The 16,300-nt window shown below is 38.3% G+C and overlaps 2 protein-coding genes across 2 annotated transcripts in view; one reads left to right on the forward strand and one right to left on the reverse strand.

Moving 5' to 3' along the window:
- Window positions 1–271: 271 nt before the first annotated feature.
- Window positions 272–8,105, forward strand: si:ch211-67e16.11 (uncharacterized). The gene is made up of 7 exons (XM_053496553.1): window positions 272–1,197; window positions 2,958–3,179; window positions 3,714–3,884; window positions 4,067–4,198; window positions 4,530–4,699; window positions 6,376–6,612; window positions 6,710–8,105. The coding sequence occupies exons 1-7, from the start codon at window positions 738–740 to the stop codon at window positions 6,878–6,880; spliced, it is 1,563 nt and encodes a 520-aa protein (XP_053352528.1). The 5' UTR covers window positions 272–737; the 3' UTR covers window positions 6,881–8,105.
- A 36-nt stretch (window positions 8,106–8,141) lies between these two features.
- The window catches only part of abcb6b (ATP-binding cassette, sub-family B (MDR/TAP), member 6b), a 29,932-nt gene continuing 21,773 nt past the window's right edge, over window positions 8,142–16,300 (reverse strand). The window contains exons 14-18 of the mRNA XM_053496552.1: window positions 14,482–14,656; window positions 12,926–13,038; window positions 12,658–12,752; window positions 11,142–11,210; window positions 8,142–9,969 (exon numbers count right to left, since the gene is read on the reverse strand). Coding sequence (XP_053352527.1) covers window positions 9,843–9,969; window positions 11,142–11,210; window positions 12,658–12,752; window positions 12,926–13,038; window positions 14,482–14,656 — 579 coding nt within the window. The 3' untranslated portion in view covers window positions 8,142–9,842. The remainder of the gene's footprint in view (window positions 9,970–11,141; window positions 11,211–12,657; window positions 12,753–12,925; window positions 13,039–14,481; window positions 14,657–16,300) is intronic.

The raw sequence follows: 16,300 nt of genomic DNA on the forward strand, positions 1-16,300 counted from the left end.
CAAGCACTTACCCACCATGCAGGGGAGAACAGGTAAACTCCATGCACACAGAAGTGAGGCAGGAATCAAACCCGGATCCTGAAGGAGCAAGGCGACAGAGCTAACTAAGCCACCTGTATGATTTTATTATTACTATTATTATTATTATTATTGCTCCTCCCTCGGTTTCAGTTTGAAAAAAAGGTTCACACAGGTAAAGTGAGAGTTTTGTTATTCTGAAACAGCAGATTATAATATATCTGAAATGGATAAAAGGAATAGAAGACTGTATAGCATTCATTTAAATAAACGTATATCTTGTATATCTCTATATTCCTGAAAAGTTATCAATAAAATCTCCATAAAGTCGTGCACTTTCAACGCAGGCTGCCGGAGTCAATGCACCTGCAAACTGCTGGCCACTTGAAATGATTGCATCTAAGTGACAGGTGAGATAATCATCCTCATGGTCCTCTTCACCCGTCTCCCTCCTCCTTTTTCTCCTCCTCCTGATATACCGGCATGTCCTCGCCTGTGGGATGGAGTTACTCCTGCATTGACTTTCAGTCTGGATGCTGCTGCTCCGATCCACTTGGATGCCTCTCTTCATGAAGGAGGGTCGTATCTTTCCCACTTGATCGCGCAGTCACCCATTCCAGCCATCCGAAGGGGAACTTTAAAGAGTTGATTCGCGTTTTAACCTAAACAACAGAGCGCAGAGAAGCGGTTGGTGTTAGTCGCCTTGACCGACGGGAAGCATGAAGTTCCAGAAGGCAGCGCGCGTCTTGGTTCTGGTGTTGGTGCTGCTGGTGCACGCGGATCACCGCGGAGTGCAGGGGAAAGCGGCTCGGCTGGAGCGCTGGGTGAACGCTGGACTGCAGTACTTGAAGGTGCACCTGTGCCGCAAGGTGTCTTTACCGGAGAGCGAGTGCCGCAGGCTCGCTCATCTCCACCCCAGCGGAATAGCGGTGTATACTTCAGAGCCTGTCTCTGGGAAAGTGCTCGCCATCCTGCCCGACTCGCATCCCGCGTTAAAAGCGAGTCAGAGCGCGGCTCCGTCGGCGGCTGAGCGCGGCTTCCAAGACGTGAGCGCGCATGACGCCGTGCTCGTGCTGGACCCGAGTCCCGGAGAGAGCTTCGGCCACCCCGTGCTGCTCTTCTACCTGGACTTTAATGTGTCTAAGAAAAAGTGTGCACACATGGAGGGGATTTATCTGGGTGAGTGATCTCTCTGTGGTGCAGGGCATATTAAAAAAAAAATAATAATAATAATAATAATAAAATAAAAACTATTCCAGAAAAAAATTCAGCTTGCTTCATTCTGCTGTATTCATTAAATTTAATTAAATCCTAATTAAATCCTATTAAAATATCCTGTTAAAATAAATAAAGTAATAGGAGTAGTATCTTAGATTAGTGTAGTTGTGGTAGATTATTACTATTCCTAAACTATTGCAAAGTTTATATTACCAATGATACTACATGATTACAAAATTACATAAACAGCAGCTACTGTGCAAAAGCCATGGGCTCTTTTTAAAATACAGATTTGTCTTAAATGTTCATTTATTGACTGTGCATTGTTGAGTTAGTAAACTTTTACAATACTATCACTACCAATAATAAAATAATTCAGTCAATTTGGTAACCTTTTTGAAAAAGAAAAAAAATATATAACCTATTTCTAATAATATAAAAAACAGGTCTCCAAGAATAACTGTGGCAGGTTCTCCAAGATGCTTAGAAAAACCTTCAGACATTTTTGTATTTGTATAACAGTATTTGTATAGCCCATCATTTTTCTCCATTTCTGGAAGCATAGTTCTGCAAGACTTTTGCACACTATTGTGTATATAGTCCTGTTTGTAACATTAGTCCATTTTCCACAGGTAGTTATTTACTAACCTCTGTAATATCTGCTAATTTGTGCTGTCAGTGTCATTTGCGTAGATGTCCTAAAACAGTACAAACTCCATATCATCATTACAGTATGTATATGAAATAGATCAGTTTGGATGGATTTATTTTTAATATCTATAGATAGATAGAAAGATAGATAATGTCTTAAATAAAAATCAGACTTTCTAACTTATCAAACACTGTGTCATAAGTGTGGTGTAGATCTAAAATCATTTATTTCGTTAGAATCTGTCAAATCTTAAAGTAGTGGAAAGAAAGGAGATGACAGCTTTGTTTTGCGTACATTAAAAATCTTCCAAGGTCTCTTTGGGCGATTAAAAAAGGAGTGGAGAAAGTAAGTCACCACAGAAAGAAAAAACAGAAAAGCTTTTGATGTGTCAGTAAGCCAATGATAATAATAATAATTGTAGTCAGGACAATTTTACAAATGATCTGAAATTACATTAAGTGGACTTATAATGGTTTATTATTAGCCATTCTTAGGGTGCTGTGTACTGGCTCAGATCCAGTGTATGTTATCTGAAAGTAGCTCTGGCTTATTTCCCAAAACTACTGTTTGAAAATAGTACAAAACAGAATAAATGGTAGACTAAAGACAGAATGTGAATGTAAAATGTTCACAGTAAAAACTAAGTTATTTGAAATTAACTGTAGAAATTACTTGAAAAGGAAGACTCCCTAAAAGTCATGTTAGGGATATCATGTAAGTGTTGTGAATTTCAGGAAGGAATAAAATTATCTAAACTACACCAGAGACATGCATTCGTGTTATTTTTATGCCATACATTAAAATTAAAACAAGTTAAACAATTAGTTACTACTGTAATGACAGTATACAATAATAGAAGAGTACCAATTTATAATCAGGTACCACTGGGTTCCCTTTTGAGTCTGGTTCCTCTCAAGGGTTGTTCATGATGTAATTTTTTTCACAACTTAAAGTCTAAATCAAGTCTATATTTGGAATTTCTGTTATGCTGCTTTGTGACAACATCTAGATCTGTACAATTAAAACTAAATTAAATTGAGCTGAATAGAATAATTTTAATGGTTTGCAGGAGAGGAGTGCATGACGCCAGCCCTGAAGACTCAATGTCAGAACCAACTGAAGCGGAGAAGGAGCCGCAGCGACCGTACAATGGACCGCACACTGATTCGGAGGAGTGCAGTGTCCAGAGCAAGTCATACAGAGCGTAGCAATGGCTTCTGTGAGATCCACTTCCTGCCCCGAGTGGTGGGAATGAGGGACAGCAACCGAACGCAGCGCCTACACTGTGTGGGTGAGTAAGTGTCTGAGATGGACATGCCCGAGTGACCTCAATTTTCCCTAACATCCTTTTTCTCGTAGAATTTCTAGCAAGTCCAAGCTAGAAATGAAGTTTACCTCACTTGAAGCTCACTAGCTTGCGTGTAGCTTGCTTCATCTTGAAGTGGGCTACAAAAGATTTGTTGTCCTTAATGGTTAAGTTACTTTTCTTGTGGCATTGTTACAGATAAATGATCACAAAGCTGATCACAAAGCTCAATAAGTACCATATTTCCAACTCATCACTGGTCGCTTTTGAAATAACAAAATGCCAAATGAACAAATGGAAAAATTAAATTATATTTAGTTTGTAAAAAAAAAATTGATTATAACACCTAAATCTAGTCATACTCAGTCTAGTTTAGTACATCATGTGAGTGCAACGATATAAAAACAAGCTTTCAGTTTGACACTGGAAGTTACCATGTTAGACTGTCAATTAAAAAAAAAAAATCATTTCAAATACTCTTGTATTAATAAACTGCTCATTTTGTCAATTCTGTAACAGATCGTCTAGAGTTTGCTAGATGCCCACAGCCTTTGCCCCTCACCAGTCCAAGTATGCCCATCTCTAGCTGTGAGCTCAATAAAAACACACGTCGTTGCCACCAGCAACCTCTCACCACACATCTCTCCTGTCGCCTCTACCAGACCTGTGATCATGCAGTACTGCTCTCAGGTTAATTAAACATCTTGTATTTTTTATGATTAAATAGCTGTATGATATTACTTGTTGGGATCAAGAGTATTGGTATTGTGTGTGTAGAGGAATCTAATTAGTAAAAGTGTAATTGCTAGAACTAAAGCACTCTCTCTGACAAGCTTTACATGTCCTGTAACTCTGGTATATTTTTTGATCAGGTGGCTGGCAGGAACAGATCATATACCAACATCATGAGCAGAATCTGCTCCTCTTCTACCAGATGCTTAGAAACAATGGTTTTCATAAGGATCACATTAAAACATTCTTTGCTGGAAATGGACAGGTAGCAGGTAAGAATCAGATGCTTCCATGGTGCATGGTGCATCTGGTGGTTGCTTCAATATTGGCATACAAACATTATTCCATAACTTTTAATTTCGTGGTGGAATGCTGAAGTTTGAAAATTAGAAATGTTTTTGTACTGATTGAATATGAAAGTCATAAAACCTAAAAAACAAACCAAAAAAAAAAATCAAAGTTTGCATTAAAACACACACACAGTGTCTAATACAGTGTCTAACTGTAAATCAGAATAAACTTATTTTAATGTGGAATTTATGAAAGGCAAAAATATATTTACCCATGTTTTGTAGTCTAATTTACCACTATGTTTTATTGTAGCTAAAGAGACAGAAGGAATGTATCCAGCCACAGAAAAGGAAGTCATCAGGAACCACATCTCCTATATCTGTCGCAAGCAGCACTGTGCAGACACATTTGTCCTTTACCTAAACAGCCCGACCCGCAATGATGGAACCATGCTACTATGGGACCGCAACAACAACGGCATTGTGAGTTTGTTAGGCTTTGGAACTATTACTCATTTTCACATGACCAATAATCACTATATAATATGATAAGCTCAAGCGAAGTCCGATTTATAAGTCATGAAACCCTAATTGTATTTAAATTTCGTCTAGGTTTAGCATATGTTTTCAATTGGATGTTTCTTAGATTATAATATTGTGTTTTACAACAGTATTATGGCTTAAACTAGGTTCCATAACTCTTGTATCCAGTGCATAAAAATCAAGCTTTTCTTCACGCAGATGTCACCACATTACACAACAGTAGTATGCTGGTTTTTTTTATAATTCAGTACAAGCCATTTCACATCCTCCATAGTTTTTATACAGTTCACAGTCTTAGTCTTATTTTTCATAGCCATATAACTTGTGTGACATGGTGCTACAGCTACAAGCAGGTCCACAGATCAATAGACAGACCACTGGAATGCAAGAGTGATCTCTTATCTTCCTGTTAATAAATTAAATGTGCCCCTTAATAAAGCAGAACAGCCCACCACTTCAAAGTGCCTGTTGTCTAATCAAAGAGACAACTAGGAAGGCGCTCAGTCACAGAAGTGGGATAAATACCTCTTTCTAGTCTCCTCTCATCTCCTTGCTCCCTTTGTTGACAAAAAAAAAAGGAAGGAACTGGAATGTACTTCCCTCTTTAGTGTTTAAGCACTTATCTCCTTGCTCTCATATTTAGGTTTGGTTCAAACAAACAGTGTTAAAAATTTATATAAGGAGCATCCGTGCTTCACTGCTTTAAGACACATTTCACATGGCCTCAGACTCCTTCACAGTTCATAAAACCTACAGTGTGTCAGTGAAACATTCAGTTATATTCTAATCTCACAAAACAATAGATATGCCAATCCTTGTAACTGAAAAAAATCTTTCATCTATTATTTTAAAACTCTTCCAAGAAAGCAAGGACACGTTATATATTTCCCTTTTAGAGTACATTAGTTTGACCTCTGTGAAATCCCACGTTCCACTACTAAAGGTGGTCAATAATCCCTGCCATATGCTTGGAGCTGGGCAGACGAAGGGTCCAGACTGTGTGGTAAAGCCCTTCCTTCTGTAACAATAGGCACAGACTCTCTAGGGACAAAGGCAACAACCTGATCCCCAGACAAGGATGGGAATGACAAAGGAGAAGGCTTGAAGAACCAGGACCACACAGGCTTAGGACCACCAGACAGTCTGCCTACATAAAAAAAAAAAGAAATAAATAAATAGATGGATGGATGGAACAAACTGGTAGTACATAGAAGATGTGAGTAAGGGTTAAACTGTGTCAATTTAGTATTTTATGTGAAAATGAAAAAAAAATTACTACCAATTCTTCTGCATTTTTTCCTTCAGGATTGTTTCAGTTGTTAGTGGCAAGTAAATGCAATGTCAGGCAATAGGCTTTACTGTGAAAGTCACTGGGTCATGGCCATGTTTTGTAAGAAACCGCATCAGACTTTGCGGAGAACCTGAGAAGTCTCATTTGTGAGAATTGTCTTCTCACAACTGAATTACAGTATTTGTGCTGTGTGTTTCCTGTTTTGTTGTAACAAAAGGTCTGCAGCCACATTGTTTTTTTGTTTTTTTTGTTTTTTGGCTAGTCCTGTTCAAGATTGTCCAGGCAAGATAAAAGTGTTTTTAAAAAAATTTTCCCATCTGTCTAGGCAGATCTAAAGGAGCGCTATGCAGTAAGTGAGCTGCTGGCTGACCTTGCAGGCTGCAGGGCGAGTCGAGTGCTGCTCTTTGTTGAGCAGAGCTACACTGGAGTTCTTACCAAGAGACTAAAGGGCTCTCTCAAACACCTTAATGTGGTTTTGCTCAATGGCCTGCCATGGGTGAACACGGCCCAGTTTTGGGCCTCTTTGCACCCATCTCACTGCCTCATCGACCACCTCAGTGAGGTAAAACTGAAAATAAACCATTTCTGTAATCACTGGTGTAATATATGAAATACACAATGTTTTTTTGTTCACCATCTTCATTTCTGTCCATTACCAGAATGCTGTAATGCCTCATGTGGGTGATGGGATAAGCCTGCTAAACGTTACTCTGTCTGGAGCTCCCTGTAACTCTACGCCACCGCTATCAGAGGCTGAGATGAAGAGGGAGTACATGGGCTGTCAGAACTTGCCCACAGCACTGTGGCACAAGGGCCGTCAAAAGTCTTAAAACTGCGAGGAAAAACAGAGACCATGATTATTCCTCTGGTGCAGCCACATCAACTATACTACCAGTATCTAATCTCAACTAGAGAAGGCTAGCTATGCCAAACAGGACTTTTCGGTCACCCTAGTTTTTTACTCCAGCTTTCGATCTTTGGTTGTAACACTAGATTCATGCAGTAACTTTAGAAAGCTGCTAGACAAGAAAAACAATGTGTATAAATTATTGTTGCTCAAATACTGGTTAAACTGTCATTAGCGCGATCCAATCTGTCTAAAATGCTTGGACCCTGAAAAGATGGTTGAACAGAAACAGCCTGCTGTGGAAGCCACAGGAGTCGTGTTATGCATTATGTCTGCACTCTGAACCTCAGCCCTCCATTCGAGGAGACAGCATCCCAGTGTTTGGTTCCTCCAGTATTTTTGTCTACCCCCTGGGAGGGTTCAACCAGCGGGCAGCTGTGCTCTTGCATCTCTTCTAATTCAGAGTGTCCTGTAATGGGTCAGTGCTCACGCCACACCCGGGAGATAAACCACAGTGACTATGCCAGTTTGAAACTATAGGACAAATCTCCCTTGCAGTCACCATGAAGCAATTAGTCATGAGAAGTGTACCTTTAGCAGTGTCCGCCCCATCCAAGGCTACTGTGACTCTCTGTTTCAAAAAAGTTCGTGTTAACCTTTTTCTGTTCCCCAGCAGGCTGACCTGTATCAGTGTTGGCCTGTGGGTCACAGACCACAAACTAGGAGGGGGGGGGGCATATAGCTGTCACACAGGTCTTGCTGTAATTAAAGTAAAACCTTCAATGATTAATCAAAGACAAAATAAGTTAGGAATAATAATAAAAACAACAACAACAATTCATTGGACCTTTTTACACAAAGGCCCGGACCAGGTTTGGCATTATAGTTTAGATTAAGCTTATCTGTATACATTATGTAATAAAAACCTGTTGTGAGATCCAAGTGAGTTATCATATACCCTCTTACCTCTTTCCTATTTACAAACATCCTTAAACCATGTTCGGTGCATGTTAGCTAAACATAGCTTAATAGACTACAAGCTGGTGTAAAACCTAGCCGAGTGAAGAAATATTTTTGTATAGACCAGAAATGTGTTCGTTCTGTAAATGTCATGTTGTGCTAAATGTAACTTAAGGGGATAATAAATGTCCTCATCTCAACTGTTATACTGTAGCTTGTGTGACCTTGTGTAAATACTCAAAATAAATTAACTTTTGTACATATTCAATATTTATTTCAATGTAAACAATACATGTTGAGCTTTATTACATCAGCAGCAGTGATTTTCTGAGTCAAAATTCAGAGATTCACTTATCATCCACCTTTCCTCATTCAATCCCTTAAAGGACAGTCTCACTAGAGAGTTTATAAACCCTTTACAATTTTTTTTTTCAGAAATTTGACCTTATATTTGGTCAGATGTTCATCCAAGTCCTAAAACTATATAAAGGGAACCAGATTAAACTAATGATTCTAAATTGTTGTATTTTTTTTTTGTTTCTCTAAATTATCCAACATTAAATATTTTTGTTGAGAAAAAAAATTTCAGACTATGACTTAATTTTGAGAGGTAAATAAAGACAAGGGTTTTATCCCTTGATAGTCATCAAAAATAAGTTTATCAGGGCCTCTCATTATTCACGAACAGAAACTTTGCTCTTCACTATTAAAGTCCTGTCTTTACCACACAGGTTTGTAAACCTGTGCCATGGCTCAATCAAAAGAGATCCCTAAGAGGCTCAGGAAATTAGTTCACCAGTCTGGAACAGGTTCAAAACAATTTGTACTCCACCAATTTACTGTGAGGCAGAAGACGTACACATGGAGGAAATTCAGCACCACTTGTTACTCTTCCAAGAAGTGTTTGTCCAACAAAAACCTATTCAAAGCCATGGCAAATAGTTTTACAAAAAGTTACAAAGAAACCCAGGGGAATATCCAAGAATCTACAGGCCACTCTTGTAATGAGTAATGTCAATGTTTATGAACCCACAATCCAGCAAACACTAAACAAGAACAATGTGCGTGGCAGGATAGGGAAGAAGAATAGGGAAATGTCAGGATATCTTTCCAGGAACTGAAGGTTAACTGTAATCGGGTAATGCTGAATACAAGTATGTCCGCAAAGAATTGGTTAAAGAAATTTATGGAATACATTGTTGGAATGTACAGACCTTAATCCAACAGAAGTGTTTTGGAAGGACCTAAAAACAGCAGTTTATGGAGAAAAAAGCCCACCAGCATTTCTGGATTGAGTTTGTCAAAGGGCCACCATTTCTCCAGTCCATACTGTATGATTGATTGCTCAGTAGTTGCCAGAAACATTAGGTTGATGCTCATTCTGCCATTCGTCCTCTCAACAAAGATACTTAATTTTGAATAATTTTGCTAAAATAAATAAATATGTATTAAACATAGTAATGTTTTTGTGTCATTTGTTTAATTGGGTTATTTACATCTAGTTTTGAGACTTAAGATAAGATCACATTTTGGGTCAAATATATGCAGAAATCAAAAACATTGCCAAGGGTTCTCAAGCTCCTAGTTACACTGTAGACAAACAAATGTCCATCTGAATTGCACCTGACCTCAAACAAGTCAAATGTGGTTGTTAGTATAAGACCAAAAAACCATAGACAATTCACAGGTATCTAGCTGATGGTAGCAGTTAGGTGAGATAATCAAAAGGGTTCCCTGAGAAAGCACAGATATCTAAATCACCCAATAGCACAGGTTTGAGTTTTATGTGATGCAAATATCTTCACATTTACAGTAAGCATGTTATATGTGTCAAAAATTTAAAGTCACAATTAGCACAATACACAATTGGTACAATAGCTGCTTAACAGTGGATCCTTATCAAGAGACATCCTTGGATTTGTTTTTTTCCTAAGTCACATGAAATATTTAGTTTTTTGGATCCTTCGCTTTTACCTCGGATTCAGTCATTCTTGATTTTGCTGCTCTTTTGTTTCTGCATCTGAGGAAGCACTTGGTTCTAGATCCTGCAGTTGTTGTTGTTTTTGCCACATGGCTGAGTACAGTCCATGCATGGCCAGCAGCTCCTCGTGCCTGCAACACCAAAAAACAGACACTGAGCTTTACATGTCTCAATGTCAAGCTGAAGAAGCTCTATGCTTTGTTTTCCAGAAACCATTTAATAGTGAGGGGGTAATGGGGGTGTGGGCCTCTTTGGCCCATTGGTCTTTTCTGTAAAATCTGTTTCTGCTGGATCTGTTTTGCTTTGGAGAGTCCAAGGTCAAATCCACCCCATCTGTAATTAATCTGAAGGAAGGCTGTACTGTTAAGTTTTAGACTGGGTTATACTGTACGGTCAGGGATCTAAAGAAGCAACAGTGGTGTCTGCTTGTATTGAAATAGCACATCAGGATATAAAACACAGGAAGATTAGTGTTTAAACTTATTGTTCGTGAACAGTCACCTGTTCATGCAAATGACTACTAGCATAGGGACTTTTTTAATTAATACTTCCTTCCTAAAAGCATTACCCTTTCACCTTTTCTTCATTTCCTGTATTTATGAGAGAAGATGAATGAACGTGCAAGTGTATTCTGATATGCAGGCCTTGTGGCTTAAAAGCCTGTGTGTGTTTACATCGCAGTGTCAGTCAGGGTTGAATGTGCAAGGTATGAAGTTACATCCCTATAGGCTGTGTGATTGTACATATGAGTGTATATGAGAACGTCTGTGTTCCTGGGGGGTGGCTGACGAATCATATATCAAAGGGTAAAAGGATAAAACTGTGTGCGGCAGCTTGCATGGGAGTTGTTGGGTTAGAGTCAATGAAAAAAACGCCATTAGCAAGGGAGTGTGTGTAGTCCCTTCAGTGTTATCCGTCGATCAGTAGCCTTTACCTCAGGGCTGGCTAAGTTGTGCTCATCTTCTTAAACACAGGATATGGCCTCTAAGTGTCCGAACTGCCCACACCCTACATGATCTGGGCCTCAGAACAGCCTCACCCGAGGGCTGTACATGCACGCGCAGACAGACACTCACACACACCTTCACAACTAATGCTTCACTTAGTTCAGCCCACTGAACCCTGAGTCTGGCTGTCCCGACATGTCTTCCATGGTTTATTTCCTGAGCAAGTCAAAGGGATTTTAGTCAAGCAGAACGGAGACAGTTTCACATGCCTTCTCTTTTACGGATAATGCTATTATGCTATCGTTAATCAACTTACAAAATAAAATAAAAAAATGAAGAAGAAGAAATTTACCAACCTTCCACGCTCTACAATCTGGCCTTCATGCAGAACCAGAATCAGGTCTGCTGCAATTATAGTGGATAATCTGCAAACAGAGGAGTCATAATGATGAATTTTTTAAAAATAGGATAATATTGCTTATAGAATGAAGACGAAGAAAAAAAAAAACTTCAGAGAACAAACGACCTAGCACTTCGTTTGGAGAACCGTCTATAAGCTTCAAGAGGGGCGTTATACAGAGAGCATAGATCACTTATGCATTAATTGAAGTTCGTCTATTATCATGCAAATACCATGAACTCCTCTGCCCTGCACGAACACAAAAAGAAACAAATAATCTCATGCATTGTTCGAATGAACACTTAGCTAAACACAGTGGTCCATAACACTTGCACACACACGTACAAACGTGCACATACACATACACACACACACAAACACACACACACACACACACACACACACACACACACACACACACACACACACACACACACACACACCGCAGTGCCTTTTAATTCACACCCCACCCTTCTGCGGGTCATCTTCTCACACAGTCACCCTTCATCTTCAAACAAAAGCGCTGAGACTTCTTTATTGATTGTCCCCCCACAACCACCACCCCAAAACAGATCAAAGTGGCACCACAGTCTCAGAGGCTGGACGGGATCAAAGCATGCAGACTCTGATCACGACGTGTTTACAATTTTCTGAGGGAAGAAGAAAGTAAGAAAGAGGGGAAAGAATATTGTGAAGATGAAAAAGGAAAGAAGAGGCTGAATGATAGTAATAAAACGGCAAGAAAACGGGAGAAGGGGAAGAAAAAAGGGAAAGAAAAAAGACCAGGACAAACAAGAGAAGGTATAGAGATGGATAAAGAGAGACATAGTGGCAGACGTAGAAGAGGATATGAAAAGAGAAGAAATAAGAGAGGTGGTGTGTTAATGAGTTCAAGCATTTAAAAAAACTAATATATAAACAAATTCCTCCGCAAGTACGTCCAGACGCAAATAAAAGGGGTGTCTGTGAGTGACCTGGACTGATATTTTATAAAAAGCCTGGTGTCGACGTCTAAAACTTCACATGAGTGACGGCAAGTCATCTTCCTTTAAATATCTGTAAGATTCCTTACTTTACTCCAGATGGAAAAGAACATACTTTAGAGGGTTACATGTTCTGTACAAGTATAAAATCCACAAGAGAGCGGTGTCATTTGAAGGCCACTGGATTTTTAGGACCAACAGATTAATTTAATTAGTGACTGAGATCTTTGCCAGATGGCCACAATGAAGTCCATATTAATACATGATGTTATCAAAGGGATAAAGCTGTAGATTTAGAGAAGTTGATGGAAGGATTTTTTTCTTTCTTTCATGTCCTGGACCACAGAGGGCATGGGGTGAGTGGGGTTACAGCTACCCTTGATCACATTCAAATGCATCTTAAATGTAAGCACCCTGTACTCTAATTACACATGACAAGGATGTTAATAATCTTCTTGAAGTTGATAAACTAAATGAGAGGTAGAGTACCTGTGTGCCACCGCAATAGTTGTCCTGCTGGCACACACTCTGGTAAGTGAAGCCTGGATGTTGCGCTCTGTTTGTGTGTCCAAAGCAGATGTGGCCTAGAAGCAGAAGGTGTATTTATGTGAGAGGACTTGCCTGGAGCTAACAAATCTTAATGATAATAATTAGGTGTCAGATTTAAGCACATCCACCCATAACTAGCTTGTGCCTTTATATGGTATGTATGAATACGCACAGAAGCATTTCTTGAAGCTGAAATGACATTACTCACCTCGTCTAGCAGGATGATTCTGGGGCCTTTGAGGATGGTGCGAGCGATGGCCACTCTCTGTTTTTCACCACCACTTAGCTTAAGGCCTCTCTCCCCCACCTGAGTGTCATATCCTGAGACAGAATCACAGACACCTGTTTCTCATACACACATTAACAACTACCTACTTATCTAAAAAGTCACAGATGTTATTATAGTTTGCATCGAAAGAACTCAACATCTACAGTAGGTGCATTATGTATAAAATACAGTGGTGTAGGGAATTTCATGAAACATTAACTCAAAATATTCTGTCATTTCTTTTATATACTATATTTAGGAACATCTGCGTAAAAGTTGAACTGAATGCTCTATTTGTACCACAGAATAATATACTTTATTTTCAGGTAAGGGGCTAATGTGTATAAATGATTACTGAAAAGAGTTTCTGTAGTCAAAACTATTTAAGAAGTATTTATGTAAATGATATAAAATATTGCTATTTTTTATTAGAAGCAAACCAAACCATTGAGGGCTCTGAAGCAAAAAATACCATTGATCAAACTGCTTCATGTAAATACAGTCAAATATATTTTTTTTTATTCTAACACTTTGCCACAACATTTGTTGGCATATCTAGATTTCTTAATATTTGTACAGAGTAAGATTACAGTGGAACCTCGGATTGCGAGTAATGTGGTTTGCGATTGTCCCGGAAGATCTTTCGGAACTTTTTGCTTTGGAACTCGGCATCAAAACAAGAAGCGCCGTGAAAAAAACGAGCAAGTCTTGGTTTACGACTACCGAGTATCATGTAGCACGCCTGCGCTTCTTGTTTTGACGCCGAGCGTCACAAGATCACAACTGAGCCAATGGTTTTTTTCTCGTGTGCGCTGCGGATTTGTGGGTAATCGCCTACCCTGCTCGGTCTTAGTGCGGGTCTCTTACTGATATAATCAACATCCGTGCACGCGTGTACTGTTTACTATAACACTGTGACCACGTGTGCATGTATGTGTGCGTAAAACATCTTTTATTTTATGTTTGTGTGTATGTGTAAAAGTCGTCCTTTTACTTGTGCGTGTACTGTTTATTATCACACATGTGCGCACATGTAAAGCAAAAGCAAGTGTCATTAGAAAGGTTAAAAAACAATTTCATCCTTCTCTCAGCCTGCACTGTTTGTGTGTGTGTCTAATAACGCGCACACACAAACAGTGCAGGCTGAGAGAGAGAAAGAAAATGTATCTTTAACCTCTCTAACACACACACACACAGCACATGCGCGCACAAACACTAATGGATACACTCATCTGTTGGGATTTATTTTCAAAAAATTTAAAGGTAAAGTGCAGGTTAATTTATTTTATTTTTACTTCATAATTTTGTATGAATTATTTTTATAGATTTATTTTTTTGGGTTTTGGAACGAATAATTTAAGTTTTTAAATATTTCTTATGGGGGATTTCCTTTTGATGTACAAGTGTTTTGATATAAGAACACGCTTCATAAACAAATTAAGCTCGTAGTCCAAGGTTCCACTGTATTTTAATTCTCTTGAGGTAAAGTATCACACCATTTGGAAGGGACAAGATTCTATGGTGGATGTCGGCAGCCAACGCGGCCTCTTCCACTTCCGAGTCAGTGGCACTGATTCTTCCGTAACGGATGTTCTCCCGGATGTTGTCATTAAAGAGAACGGTATCTTGAGGGACCACCCCGATGTAAAAGCGGAGTGAGCTCTGTTTCACCTATGCACAAAAACACAAAAACAAGCTTTCAGCAAAAGTGTGTACACAGTCAATATTGACAATGGGACACTGTGCAATTGAAGTATTTTGTCTGCATAATTCGGACTATTAAAATAAAAATCAAACCAAAACCTTTTATAACAACAAACTTTATTTGTGTAAATTTTATTTATTATGGTCCCAGTGCTGCCAACCTGCCATGAACTGCTCAGTTTTTAAGGTTTTATCATGTCTCATTTGTAAACTGTGTGCTTTTGGTTTAAGAGCATCAACCAAATTAATAAAATGTAAATGTCACATATTACTCACTTGAAGGTCAGGAGTTTAAACACACCATTTTGGCTCTTCAGTCAGAGCAGAGAACAGAGGGACAGCAGGACTTTGTCATGGCCATGAGTCTCTAATCCTCAAAAACAATAATCTTAATTCAATTTAATAGAATGTAATCCCTACTGTTTATTAATCTCCACTGTCATCTGCATAAAAATGATTCTTTCGGCTGCCAGCTCTTAGCTTCACAGAAGGCAAAAAGCAAACAATAGAACAAGCACAATGGCATTTGGATCAGTAGGGATTATTTTAATCAAATTAAGAACCCATTTTATTAAATTAACAATTATTAGAAAAAAACAACAGATGACAAAGAGAAATTGAGCAGATCATCATTCCTGACATGAAAGGACTGACAGCAGTCTAATCCTCCATTTCATTACTATGCCCCCATTGACCTTTTATTTAAATCCTGAATAATACACAAGCTCTCCTCTTCTATGTAAAGGCAAGTATTTAAGGTTGGTATTTCATTTTATCGTTAATTTAGCAAATACTGTAAAAAACAACATAACATATTAGAGTAAAGTAAAAACTCACTGAAATTAAGGACATTGAGAGGCTTCAAGAGACCAGTGAATTTCTAGGGAATTCCAAAGGAGTTGTGAAACTTTTTAAAACTTTTGTAGCAGAAGGTCAACCAAGAGCGATAATAAGTAAAGCTTTTTTTTTTTAATAGTTATGTTGTTTTATAAGTTAAATGAATTGAACATATCTTAGTCTAACTGTAACAATTCAAAACCAAGTTGGCTTATAAATAATGTAAAATTGGACTTAAGGTGCTCTCTGGAGAGAAAAGACTCATTGGTTGTTCATATTATTGTGCATATTTAAATAATAATGCAATAACTATTTAAAAAGTTTTATGTTTATTAGACAAATTTTGTTTGATATATTGTGGAAATATATTATGTTACAGGTAAGGCAGTCTCAGGCAAAAAGTGGTGTCGGAAAAGTAATAATAAAAAGACAGCTATTTTATATACACAAATAAATGTATCACTCAAAATAAATATTTATGCAAATAAATACGTGTCTGAAAACATTTCTTACTACAAACATCAAAACAATAACTGAACTAATAGTTATAGCAGTGCAATGAATTATTTAAGCAATAAAAGACACTAATTCCAGCAGCACGCACGCATACCTTTCACAATCAATACTAAATAAAGACAGATGTCAACTGTGAATTAACCAGCCAACCTACAAGGTTATGGCATTTAGAAACTATTAGTTGAAACTTGGTTTAATTTCTACACAGCAACAAAACTTGTGTTTAAAGTCCACAGCTGCACCTAATCCTCTGAATAT

Source organism: Clarias gariepinus, chromosome 5 (assembly GCF_024256425.1).
Source record: "Clarias gariepinus isolate MV-2021 ecotype Netherlands chromosome 5, CGAR_prim_01v2, whole genome shotgun sequence".
NCBI lineage: Eukaryota > Metazoa > Chordata > Actinopteri > Siluriformes > Clariidae > Clarias > Clarias gariepinus.

Coding starts and splice junctions, on each gene's coding strand:
- si:ch211-67e16.11 (XM_053496553.1), top strand. CDS start 738: ATGAAGTTCCAGAAGGCAGCGCGCGTCTTGGTTCTGGTGTTGGTGCTG. Junction 3,180..3,713: donor GCAGCGCCTACACTGTGTGG/GTGAGTAAGTGT, acceptor ATTCTGTAACAG/ATCGTCTAGAGTTTGCTAGA. Junction 6,613..6,709: donor TCATCGACCACCTCAGTGAG/GTAAAACTGAAA, acceptor GTCCATTACCAG/AATGCTGTAATGCCTCATGT.